Below are 13146 nucleotides of genomic sequence, written 5' to 3'. Positions count from 1 at the left end.
CTATGTATTTTTGTATTTTCCAGTTTTGCTGTTGCTTTGATTTCTAGTTTGATTTTATTGTTATTGAAAAAGATACCTTGTACATATTCAGCCATTTTAAACTTGTTGCCAGGCATTGGGGCCCACACCTGTAATCCTAGAACTTGGGAGGCTGAGGCAGGAGGATTGCCACAAGTGCAAGGCCAGCCTGGGCTACATAGTGAGTTCAAGGCCAGCCTGAACTATGTAGTGAGACCCTGTCTCAAAAAAAAAGAAAAAAAAAACAAGAAATAAATAAACTTAATAAGGCTTATTTTGTGGCCTGACATATGGCCTATCCTGGAAAATGTTCCTTGTGCACTTGAGAAGAATGTTGGATGGAGCATTCTGTATATACCTCTTTCCTTACATTCAGTTAGTTTATAGTGTTCAAGTCCTTTGTCACCTTACTTATCTTCTATTAGATTGTCTCATCTGTTGAAATTGACTGTTACTGTTTCTCCTTTTAATTCTGTCAATGTTTGCTTTATATATTTAGGAGCTCTGATATTTGGTGCATATAATTGTTATATCTTCTTGGTAAATTTTCTCTTTATCATTCTACTTTTTGTCTCATGTTGCAGTTCTTCAAATTTGTTTGTCTAGTGTTAGCATACCCATGTCTCTCATACTATTTTATCTCATTGAAACTCTGCGCTAGTAGTGTCTTGATGTTTTATTTAGGTAAGGAAACTGAAAAGGATTAGCTTTTCTCAGATTCCCTAAAGCCATGGTTACAACCAACTTTGTTTAGTATTTCTACCTGATCTGTTCAGCTTTTTAAGTATGAGTTATACTTGCTTTTCAGGTGGTAGTAGCTTATCTGTTTGTGGCTTTATCTGCTTTCTAATAAGCATTGCCTGTGTATTACTTTGTTTTGTTGTTTTCACATATAGTTCATTCCTTGGAAAAAGCTGTATCATCGATACCTAATGAACGAAGAGCAAACTGTCAGCAAGGTGGATGGCATCCTCTTGAACTATGGCATAGAAAAGGAGTCAGACTTGTGTGTGCTGAACCTCATACGGTGAGTTTCTTTTAAGGGAGACAGTTTTTGAAGTCCTTTCTCGTACATCAGTGCTTATCTTTCTTGTGGATTCTTGCTGACTGTTTTACAGATTCACAGCCACCACTAAATGCTCCCCAAGTGTGGACCCTGAGAGGGTGTTGTGGAGTCTGCGGGATCATCCCCTCCTTCTTGAGGCAGAGGCGTGTGTGCGTCAACACTTGCCTGACCTCTACGTGGCTGCTGGGGTATGTTAAGAGGCTGTGGGGAACTGTGTGTGGGCAGATGGCATCTTTTTTTCATGAGAAGAAAGTGTATTGCTGATTAAGTTCAGTTAAAGATTACTTTTTCAAAATCTTTATTTAATTTCTGAAGGCCAAACATTTGATGCATAAATCTTCTCATTGGTCCCTTAGAGAAATATAATTACAGATTCTTGGATTTGGAAGGAATTTTAATAAACACAGTCTGTTTTCCTATAATATTGAGGATTCTTCTCTGAAATACTCCTGAAAAGTGGCCATCTAACCCCTGAACCCCTTAGATTTCTTTACAAGACAGCCTATTCCATTGTTGACAGCTTTCATTATTTGAAAGAGACAGAGAAATTAAAGGTCTTGCCACACATGCACGGTGAGGAAAGGAGAAGCTGGAAGGAACCCTGTTTCCTGACTTTCAGCCAATTGCTCCTCATTCAGATCAGGGTTCTTGTGTTTTATCTTGGAAGCCACATGTAGCCTCTTGCATATATTCTGCTACCCTGGAAATTCCAGCCTCTGCATATCTCTTTCTGTCTTGAGTGAAGTGATTGCTGGTGGTAGTTGTGGAGAAGTGCACTTTTTTTCATAGAATGGTTGTAGCAAGAGGGGCATGGGACTTTTCTTGGAATGCATTCTTTAACAGAGACATGTACTAATGGAAGGATGAAAAAGATATCTGTCCATTTGTGTCTTTTTGTGTTACTGAACAGTTAAACTTATACATTACTAAATGGAGCATTACTGTCTTCAAAAAATGTTTTAAATAATTTAATATTCATTTAACTTAATATTAAATAATAATTATTAAATAATAGAAATAAAGGTAAATTAGGACCATACTGCCAAGGAATTGTCAGTCTTGTTCCCAACAAAGATTGCAGTCTCCTTTCATATCTCCATCTTTTTACTCGTGCCCTTGCACTTGCAAGGCAGGTGGTGGAACCACTGAGCTAAATCCCTGGCCCCATAGCTCCATCTTTTGTGTCTCCCAGGTAGGCACTTGTTAGCTAGTTGTCTTGTTTTGACTCTACTGACTACCTGTGGACTTCAGAGCTCACACTGTCCTGGAGAGGAGGGTTACTCTGTGGAGCATTTTTGTGGTGTAGGGTTCTATGTTAGATAGTTTACAAATGTTCTTTAATTAAAGAAAACCAAGGGCTGGGGATTTAGCTCAGTGGTGCCACCGCCTGCCTCGCAAATACAAAGTCCTGAGTTCGATCCCTGGTACCAAAAAAAAGAAAACCAAGATCTCCAATCCACAAGTGACAAGAAGAGGGAACACAGGGCAAAAGGAAAGGTTCTGTTACCCACATATTATTTGAAAAGCTGGGCTCAATTCAGGTGACCTGTAGATGGCATCTGAGCCCCAGACTCACCTTTCCTTGCCAGTTTTTTGGTGTGATTCGCCGTGATTGTGTCCTGCATCCTGTCCTCTCCTCCCATCCTGTGTACCTCGCTTCACAGGGCGTTAATGTCTGGGCTTTGGTGGCAGCCATGGTGCTCCTCTCCAGCAGTGTGAATGACATCCAGCAGCTACTCTTCTGCCTCAGGAGACCCAGCTCCACAGTGACCATGCCAGATATCACCGAGACCTTGTACTGCATAGCTGTGCTTCTCTATGCCATGAGGGAGAAGGGGATCAACATCAGTAATAGGTAATATGTCCTGGGAGGAAGGAAGGAGATGCTGCAGTAAAATGAGAAGGTCCTAGACTTGGTACTGGTCCTTGCTATGCCACTCACCAATGTTTACCTCAGGATATCAGGCAAATACAGTGGACCCTCAAGTTATGACCAGCCTGACATATGAATAACTTGGGTTAATTAGGTTAATGGAAGATTCATCTGCCTCTTGTTATCTATAGCGTGTACCCAGGTAAATGTCTAGTTCTCAGCTATATTGACTTACAATGAGTTAGAAGTAGCCCTTGAGAACCCATTGAGTTCATAAGTCAAGGATCCACTGTATTAGGCAAGCCATAAAACTCATTGCTCAGCCTCAGCTTCTTTCTCTGTATAATGAAGAGACTGGGAGAATTTCGTATATAAATAGAGGTAAAAAGCACTGTGAATGTAAAGTGCCAAAAAATTGTAAGGTCTCACTGAGGCTGGGTATGATGACGCATGTCTATAATCCCGGGCCTTTGGAGGCTAAGGAAGAAGGGTCTTGAGTTTGAGGCCACCATGACCCTGTCTCAAAAGAAAAAAATCTCACTAAGGCAGTTTTTAATTCATGGGTATTGAAGCCTTAGGTAATGCCCCCTCACTAAGACAAGCCATCCTATTTATGTCTGGCTATATTTTCTCAGGAAAACATTAGGATCTGTTTTCTTCATTTTTTACTTTGGAGATAGCTATAAATAATGTGTAAACGTCTTATCTACTTTATCATCTAAGGGTATAATAAAAAGCTTTAGTTAGGTTGCTGATTCAGAGTGACCTTGATAATTTCCTCCACCAGAGTGATGAAATAGGCACAGGTGAGTTTTCTGAGGGATATGTGCATTTAGCAAATATCACACTCCTGCTGCATGTCAAATGCTATCCAGACATTGGCAACTTTCCTGTGAAGAAATTAAACAAGATTCTTATTCTAGTGAGGGAAGGCAAAGAACACTTAAGCAAGTGTGTGAAATAAAACATCTTAGTATAAGTGTTGTAGAGAAAATAGAACAGAATGATGTGAGAGGGAGGTGGAGAACACTGCCTTAGATTGTATGAGAAAATGCTTCTGTGAGGAAGTAACATCTGAATGTCAAGGGGGAGCCACCATTTTGGGGTTCGAGGAAAGAGCATTTTAAGAGAAGAAATAGATCACTTAAAGCCCCAAAGAAGGAATGTGTTTGGTATGTACGAAGAAGAGAAAAAGCCCAGTGTGGCAAGACCGCAGTGAATAAGGAAGAGACTAAGTGTAAGAATTTGATGGAGACCATGTGAGAAGACATAAGTCATGATTAGGAGTTAGAATAAAATCCACAGCGTGGGTGGCTACTATGGAGAGGCCCACCCTCTGATCTGGAGTGGTAGAGCCAGGTAGCATGGCAGTGCAGCCAATGCTGGAGAAGCAGTGGAAACCATGAGAGGATGGCTCTTCAGGGAAGGATGGTGGCCCCTGAAATTACCCGCAAATGGAGTGTGGCTGGAAGCACCAAATGAACAGTATTCCGGTCCTTGGTGCGGTGCAAAGGGGGAACATTATTCTCCAGATGTCTGAGTGTTTGCCAGATTTCTGAGTTATGTTTCAGTTAAGTATGGTTTACATTTTATCCCACTCCACAGCATTGAGGTAAGGGACAGAGAGAGCTTTATAATCTGATCAGTAAGACAAATGCACAGATGATGAAAAATGTCCTTACATGGATGTAGATGAGGAACAGAAAGTATATCTTAGTCTGCTTGGGTAGCCATAGCAAAGTACCACAGGCTAAGTGGCTTAAGCAACAGATGTTTTTTCTCATAGTTGGTGGAGGTTGGAAGTCCAAGGACAAGGTGGTGACAGATTCAGTTCCTGGTGAGGAACCAGCTGTCTGGCTTAGAATCACTTTTTCTTTTGGTTCCAACATGAGGAAGAGACAGCTGGGTGGTGTTGTCTCCTATAAAGACACGAATCCTGTTGGGTCGGGGTCCCAGCATTGTAATCTCATTTAGTCTTAATTTTTTCCTTATTCTAGTGACATTAAGGGTTAGAACTTCAATGTATGAATCTCAAGGGGACACAATTCAGTCAGTAATAGGTTTTTGTTGTTGGACTTGTTGCATTTATATATTTCTTCCTGCTTTACCTAGGAAATAATATGACCAGATACTGAAATGTGTGTTACTAAAGGTATCTGTTGCATCAGAGTGATACTTCTAGGGCCAAGGATTTAGCTCAGTGGTGCCGCCGCCTGCCTTGCAAGTGCAAGGTCCTGAGTTTGATTCCTGGCACCCCACCCCCCAACAAAAAGAGTGATACTTCTGTGCACCTCTCACTCTTGGGAGAAAGCAGCACACTTGGTGGTCTAGGGAGCTGAGTTTGGGGTCAGTGTGCACGTGTAGAGGTTTTGGAAGTTTATGGTAGACAAACTTGGTGGTATCCCATGCCTTTGTTGATTGAACTTTGTTATCTGGTTCCCTCTTGTTGACTTGGAGGCTTGTTTACTTTCTTGTCCTTGGTAATTATTATCTTGTTAGCCATTTAGCACCCTTCCTTTGGGATGTTAAGAGAATGTTACTCTTGCTTTTAAACCAATATCATGTCACAAGAAGTTGGCCACAGAGCAGCTGAGTTTCAGAAAGATGATAGTATTAAATTTATCAGGAAGGTTGAATTATTTGAATAGGAATCTCATTTTTAGGAGTAGAGTTTATACTTGTTTTCCACTGGTTCTTCTTTTCTTTTCTTTTTTTTAGGGGAGGAGTGTTGAGGATTGAACCTAGGGCCTCATGCATGCTGGGCAGGTGCTCTACCAACTGAGCTAAATCCCCAGCTCCTGTTACTGCTTTTTTGATATTTTTGTTTCTAAAGGTCTTAGCTAGTGCTCTTGTTCTCTAAAGAGCACATCATGTTCTCTTCCTCCTTTTGATGTCACATGTAGAAATAAGGTATCTTTTCAGAACTGTGTTCCTTGAGAGAGTTTCTGTGATGGATTTTTTTTTTTTTTAGCAAAGTTTTTTTTATTTTTTTATTTTTTATTTTTGGTTCCAGGGATCGAACTCGGGTCCTTGTGCTTGCAAGGTAAGCAGCGGAACCACTGAGCTAAATCCCCGGCCCTGTAGATGGATTTAAATTCTTCTTTTCCATTTTTTCATAAACTGGTGGGAGGTATTTTCTTTATAGAAATGGTAAGAAGTTTAAATACATTTGAGGAGAAATATACAGATTGTGACTTACATTTGAAAGTCTCTAAATCTACTTGTTTTTTCCTATTAGGATTCACTACAACATTTTCTATTGCCTATATCTTCAGGAGAATTCCTGTACTCAGGCCACCAAAGTTAAAGAAGAGCCATCTGTCTGGCCTGGGTGTGTATAGATTCTAAGTGGAGATGTGTGTGTTGTCTTCCATTCTTGAATCATTTTCATATGTAAGGAGGGGTGGTGTTTTGTTTGGCAACTTTATTGAAACCTAATTTACATTATGTAAATTTCACCCATTTTATATATTTCATTGATTTTGGGTAGACTCACTGAGTTTTGCAACCAGCATCATAGTCTAGGTTTCAAGCATTTTTATCCCCCTATGGGGGCAAATTTTGCTTATTCAATTTGCCCATATGATTTTTGGACATTCTAGTCCCTGAGCTTTTAAATTCCTTTCTATTCTTCTGATTTCTCCTCTGTAATGATTATAGCAAGAAAACAACCATCCAACTTACACATGAACAACAGCTGATTCTGAACCATAAGATGGAACCTCTCCAGGTGGTGAAAATCATGGCATTTGCAGGTAAGGGAGCTCACTTCAGGTTCCTGGAATAGAGGGTCAAGTTCATGATGTGGTTGTTTTTATTACCACTACATTCCCTTTCCTGCTACCTGCCAGAGCACCTTTACCTTGATCTTTTATTGAGCTAATTCAATCAAATACTCTCAAAACCAGTTGTCCAAGGAGTACTTGCTTTCTGTTACTACTCCAGGAAGAAACCACATTAGAATTCCTGTTTAGACAGGTTGTTCATAGGAGTTAATTTGTAGGTATTATCGTGGGACTGATTGAGCATATCACTTATCATTGTTTGTGCTCAGTCACTGATGGCTTTTTGGAAAGGCAGGTCATGTTAATCTGTTCAAAGGGTTTCAGTAGTCCCCTAATTTTGTAGGATATTATCTAGTGGAACTTTCTTCCATTTGATTCTAGCTGCTTTCCTAAATATGTTATGACTGTTCTTCCTCAGTCAGCTGAGCTGATCTGCTTAGTCTCCTGAAGTACTGGCTGGTCTTTTGTCTGATCAGTAGCTTGTGTTATTTTCTCCACCTGGACTCCCTTCCTGCTACTCTACTTTTCTGCCTAAAAATCCTACTAACAATTCAGTTTATTAAATACCTGCAATGTGCCTGGCATGGGTGCTTGTGCTAACAATGTTCTGTAAGGGTGGTTAGTTACTTTATAAAGACATTGAAGCTCAGATAGACTTGTTCCAGATTAAATAAGCGAATAAGTGGTAGAGACAAAATTCAAAGCTGTCTGTATGTCCCTCCAAAGACATGCCTTCTTGTCTTTGCTTTCCTTTCCTTCCTATCTTTTTTTCTTCCTCCAGCTCTTCATCCCTCTCTACTCTTTCTCAGATTTTTCTCTTCCTTTCTTTGATATGCTGTGTTGACTCTCTTCATTTCTGTTTCTTTCTGATACTTTTTCAATCATTTGAGTCCTACTGAACTCCTACTGTAACTAATCATCTGTTAATTATTCAGTACCTGATTACTACATAAATAGCCAACATATACATTTTAAAAATACTTCCAAATTATTTCATCAATCTTCAAAATAGCCCTTTCAGATAGGGAAAGATTCACCAATTTTCTTCTTTACAGGTGAGTTTTTTTGGTTTCCAATCCATATTCTTTTTCACTTACTGTGTTATCATACTCTCATTTTGTCTGTTTCACCTTGTGGTGTTTTTTTTTTTTATTCTCAACTAGATTGTAATGTATGTTTTAAGAATTATCTCACCATGTTTAGCATACAGCTGAACATACAGTAGGTGATCATGTACTTGTAAAATGAATGTCAAATTGAATAACTAAAAAGTGAATGGTGGAGAGGTGAAGCAGACAGGACAGTTCAGAGTGACTCAGAATTCTTGAGTCCATTTGCATTCTCTTACTTTAGATGCAGGAATGACTATTGGGTCAGTATTAGCTACTGTTTATTGAGTTCCTGCTGCTGGGGACTTTATGGTTATCTTTGTCCTCACAAACTCTACAGTTAAGTGTACCCACATACAAGGAGTGATTAAAAATTATGGTGTGTGTTTAAATAGAATAGCTGATTATAGTAAAAGACACATTGCCATCAATCGTTCTTAGAATACTCCTCATTTGAACACACCCATCATTCTTGCCACTTTCTGAAGCAGTGCTGGAAGTCCTCTTTCATGAGTGTTCTTACAAAGTATGACCAAAAATACAGTGGATGCCGCTGCCAAGTGTCATCCAACAGAAAGACAAGCTTATAAAAAATATTACAGTATGTCTTTATCCACCTTATTAGGTTTTGTTGTTTTTTTTTTCCGGTACCAGGGATGGAACCCAGGACCTTGTGCTTACGAGGCAGGTGTGGTGCCACTGAGCTAAGTCCCCAGCCCTTATCTTGGTTTTTTTTAGGTAATTTTTTTTTCCCCACCTTATTCACTAGATCTGGCACCATGCAGCTTTTGGCTTTTTCCCAAAAGTCAAAATGACCATGAAAGGTAAATGTTTTCAATCGATTTTCGGGACATCAAGGCAGCCATAAAAATGCAACTAAAGACATTCATGAAAGAGAACTTCCAGGATTGCTTCAGAAAGTGGCAAGAATGATGGGACAAATGTATTCAAAGTGAAATGGAGTATTTTGAGAAGTGTTAATGGCAATAATAGCATTTTTTTTTTTTGCTTTTTTGAGACAGAGTCTCACTATGTAGTTCAGGCTGGCCTTGAACTCACAGCAATCTGCCTGCCTCAGTCCCCCAAGTGCTGGGATTACAGGCCTTCACCCACAACTCCTGGCACCATAATAAAGTATTTTTAAATTTAAACATTTTTACCACATTTTTTTGATCACAAGCACATTGCTCAGGAGCAGACTGAAACTCAATGAGGTCTGTGTTACTCAGCTAGAATCTGCCATAACCAAAATCCTAGTCTACCTTAATCTGACTTAAAATCTGCTGCTCTTTTTTATGGCACCACTTTTACCAATATTGAAATCAGTCTTGATCTCAAGCCAGATGTGGGATAAGCCTAAACAAGACCTGATTGGGGATCCTTTGGAACGCTTTGCCTGGTCAGAGGGTCAATCCTCTCCTCTTGGCTTCTGCAGGCACGGGGAAGACCTCTACCCTGGTCAAGTATGCTGAGAAGTGGTCTGAGAGCAGATTTCTGTATGTAACATTCAACAAGAGCATCGCAAAGCAGGCTGAGGTCGTCTTCCCCAGCAATGTCATCTGCAAAACCTTTCATTCCATGGCCTATGGACACGTTGGGCGGAAGTGAGCATGACTAGGGCTAATGTCATTGTCATTTCTCATACTGTTTTCACATAATAATCATTGTAATCACATATGAACTTACCCCACAACACTCAGAAAATATAAGGCTGTTATCTCCATTTACAGGCAGGAGAAAGATAGTTTTAGTGATTTGTACTTTGACCCTGTGAAAATGTATTATTTGCAGATAACAATATTATCCTGAGAGGGGCATTCTCATATTTGTAGAATTGAAGCACAGAAAATTAAAATAATTTGTTTAAAGTTCAGGATATCACCAAGCCTGATAAGTTTTAAGTTTTCCTTGGGAGAGGGTGGGTGGAGCTTCAGTTGAGATGCTTATGTGCAAGGGTTGTTGGACATAAGGCTTCAAGGAACTTTGAGTGCTCCCTTGGGGACCACTTAAAGCCTGGACCATTCCTTGGAATGATAGTATCTGCCGTGAGTTAACTCCTTTTCTGGATTGTAATACATGAATTACTGAAAGCCTATTATAAGTGGCTTTCAGATCAAACATAGACCTTGTGAAGGCCAGTGAATGATGTCTGGAGTGACTTTGTAATGTCATTGGACAGAAGGAGGGAGGCACTAAATACAACAGTGCCAGTAAAGTCAGCTACTGTTCATTTGGGATATGCATTACAGGTACCAGCTAAAGAAGAAGTTGAATCTCTTCAAGTTAACACCCTTCATGGTCAATTCTGTCCTTGCTGAAGGGAAAGGTGGATTCATAAGGGCCAAGCTAGTGTGTAAGACTTTAGAAAACTTCTTTGCCTCTGCTGATGAAGAGCTGACTATTGATCACGTGCCTATTTGGTGTAAGAACAGCCAGGGGCAGAGAGTCATGGTTGAACAGAGTGAGAAACTGGTGAGTATCAAATATCTTATATTTTGGGGTCTGGTATTACATTTCTATCTTATTTCTTCAGAATTGTTCTTAGGAAATTGAAGATGAACAAATGAAGCTATAGACCCATCATGACACTTACAAATTATAAGATATTTTCTCCTAGAAGAACACAGACATTTTAATCCTCATCATAGTTCTTCCATTTAATAGATAAGAATATTGAGTGACTGCCTACAGTTTAGGAGTTTGTCATTGAGTCTTCTGGACCCAGAATCTCATCTGGTGATTGGGAGTCTCATTCTAATTTTTTTATTTTGCTATTGGAAAAGTCTTTTTTCTTTGTTAATCATTTGCTATTCCTTTAGAATTGTCAGTCATAAATCTAGAAGAATAATTGAGCCCTTTCTGGTTCATCAGCTATTGTGATCTTTGATCATTGCTCCACCATGCCTGGTATGGCCTCAGCTTCTCACTCTTCTTAGCACTCAAGACCTTCCATGATGTTAAAAGGCTGCTGTGGAGACTTAGGTCGGGGGCCTCCCTCTCTGTCTTTTGTGATGATCCCTTTGTTCCTGCTACTATATGTAGAAGTGAAAGTGAGATTCCAGGCTACTGTCTTTTCTAGGGTCTTAAACTTTGGGTTCCCCTACCACTTGCTTTTTAGAATGGTGTCCTTGAAGCAAGCCGTCTCTGGGACAACATGCGGAAGCTGGGGGAATGCAAAGAAGAGGCTTACCAAATGACTCACGATGGTAGGCAAGTTTCCAGACATTGGGGTCTGTTAGATATAACTGCTTTCCTTGTGAGTTGTGACTCTTACTGCTCCCTTCTTCTAGGCTATTTGAAACTCTGGCAGCTGAGCAAGCCTTTACTTGCCTCTTTTGACGCCATCTTTGTGGATGAGGCACAGGACTGTACTCCAGGTGATAAACTATTCAGGACACCCGTAGTCTCAATACGTAGAAACAGCGTCATGATTGTGTAAGAGGACATGTGTGGGATAAGTTGATTATTCTTATTTGTGCTAAAGAAGACAAATAAATGATACTTAGCCATTCAGAAATCCTTTTCATTTCACTTAAGATTTCAGCAGTTGTCTCTTCTCATGGAAAGCAGATTTGTTTTCCTGCATATTTTGTTGAAGTTGTTAAAATGTTGACTGAGTAGCTCATCAGATGGTAGAGACCTAGACTCATGCCAAGTGGGAAAAAGTGTCTGTTTAGAATCTTTGTGTTGTATATTTCTCAAGTGGTTAGTGGAGACTAGATGTATTATGAGTTTGACTTGCTAGGTCATATGGTCATATTTGAGTCTTATAATTATTAGAGAAGGAAGACAATTTATCTCCTTTTATATTTGCTTATATATTTTCTTACGCTCAGTAATTCATCTAGGATTAGAAATAATCTGCATTCCTAGGGTCAGAAACTGTTTGTTTATTATTATTATTTTTTTATTGAATGCCTATCCTGTAGAAAAAGACAGCATTGTTGTCCATCATGTCCTGGCTTACTTTTGTGAAAACATTTTCATCCTTTTGGTTTTTTTTTTGGTACTGGGGATCAAACTCAGGACCTTGTGCTTGCAAGGCAGGGCTGGTGCCACTGAGCTAAATCCCCAGCCCACATCCTTTTCTTTCTTAAAAATAATTTTTTTTCCTGCATGGTTAGAGTACTTCAGATTTCTCATTTTTCCCCTTTGGTTGCAGCTATCATGAATATAGTTCTGTCTCAGCCATGTGGGAAGATCTTTGTAGGGGACCCACACCAACAGATCTATACCTTTCGTGGTGCAGTCAACGCTTTGTTCACAGTCCCCCACACTCACGTCTTCTATCTCACACAGGTAAGAGCTCTTTCTGCTTCTGAGTCCACAAAGTGTGTAAGCAAGCATTATATTTCTCTCCTCATTTTTTATGCACCAGCCATTGGTATATGGTATTTTGCTAGGTTCCCAGTATATATCATATCCATACTTTGAAGCAGTAGTTCTTAAAGTGTGGTTCCTAGGAGGTCTGCAAAGTCAAAACTGTTTTTGAAATACCACTTTGCCTCTGTTGCTATCTTTACATTTGCACTGCTAGTGGGTAAAACTGCTGGTGCTGTTTTATGAATCAGGCCTTGGCAGGAAACCAGTCTCGCAGTCATAAAGCTTCAACACATTAGAATTAACACACACACACACACACACACACACACACACACGCACACACACGCACACACCAAAAAGGAATTCACTTAACAATGTTCTTGATGAGGAAGCAAAAATGATTTAACTTATTACCTGTTGACCTTTGAGTCTTTTTAATCCTCTGTATGTTGAAATACTGACAAAGCACTTCTGCTGCTGCAGACTAAAGCCTGATGGCTGTCCAAGAAGGACAGTTACAGTTAAGTTGGGAGCTGAACTGGCTGCTTTATTCTTGTAATGCTGTTTTTATTTGAAAAAACACCTTAAAGACTATCTCTGGTTATTCTGAGCTGGCTATTTGGTATTTTCTCAAAGATGAGTGAAATGAGCAGTGAGTTCAAGGAAAATAGCTAACAGTGTTTATAGCCAATTTTTTTTTTTCAAAGATAAGATTCTTGCTTTTAAGCAAACTTAAAACTTGGGAGAAACTTATGTCTGCCATAGTGAGCATGACAACTTAGTGTCCTTGACTATGCAAAAAGATGATTAACTATCCCTCCCTTTCCAACTACACATTTTCTTTGAGGCTGAATTTTCTTCATAAACTTCAGCAATAATAATGTATCAAAACAGATAGTGCAGATGTAAGTAAGTATGAGAATCTGGTAGTTTTAAGAGATTTGTGAAAAATGTCATAATAGTGTTTGTGCT

General features: G+C 39.5%; 1 protein-coding gene across 7 annotated transcripts in view; it reads left to right on the top strand.

Annotated features, from left to right (window-relative positions):
• The window catches only part of Fbh1 (F-box DNA helicase 1), a 47653-nt gene that overhangs the window by 15504 nt on the left and 19003 nt on the right, over nt 1–13146 (top strand). For 5 of the 7 annotated variants that reach the window (XM_087181311.1, XM_087181308.1, XM_087181307.1 and 2 more), the window contains 10 exons: nt 915–1045; nt 1137–1272; nt 2749–2939; nt 6196–6288; nt 6618–6712; nt 9287–9455; nt 10101–10323; nt 10970–11057; nt 11142–11228; nt 12014–12150. In XM_087181311.1, the coding sequence (XP_087037437.1) occupies nt 915–1045; nt 1137–1272; nt 2749–2939; nt 6196–6288; nt 6618–6712; nt 9287–9455; nt 10101–10323; nt 10970–11057; nt 11142–11228; nt 12014–12150 (1350 nt within the window). The remainder of the gene's footprint in view (nt 1–914; nt 1046–1136; nt 1273–2748; nt 2940–6195; nt 6289–6617; nt 6713–9286; nt 9456–10100; nt 10324–10969; nt 11058–11141; nt 11229–12013; nt 12151–13146) is intronic. The other 2 variants (XM_087181310.1, XM_004854522.4) reach the window with 1 other exon arrangement.

The sequence above is a fragment of the Heterocephalus glaber genome, unplaced genomic scaffold, assembly GCF_053883595.1.
Source record: "Heterocephalus glaber isolate CG9 unplaced genomic scaffold, H.glaber_assembly_v1.0 deba00001472, whole genome shotgun sequence".
Lineage (NCBI taxonomy): Eukaryota > Metazoa > Chordata > Mammalia > Rodentia > Bathyergidae > Heterocephalus > Heterocephalus glaber.
This window is presented reverse-complemented; position numbering and strand designations above follow the sequence as displayed.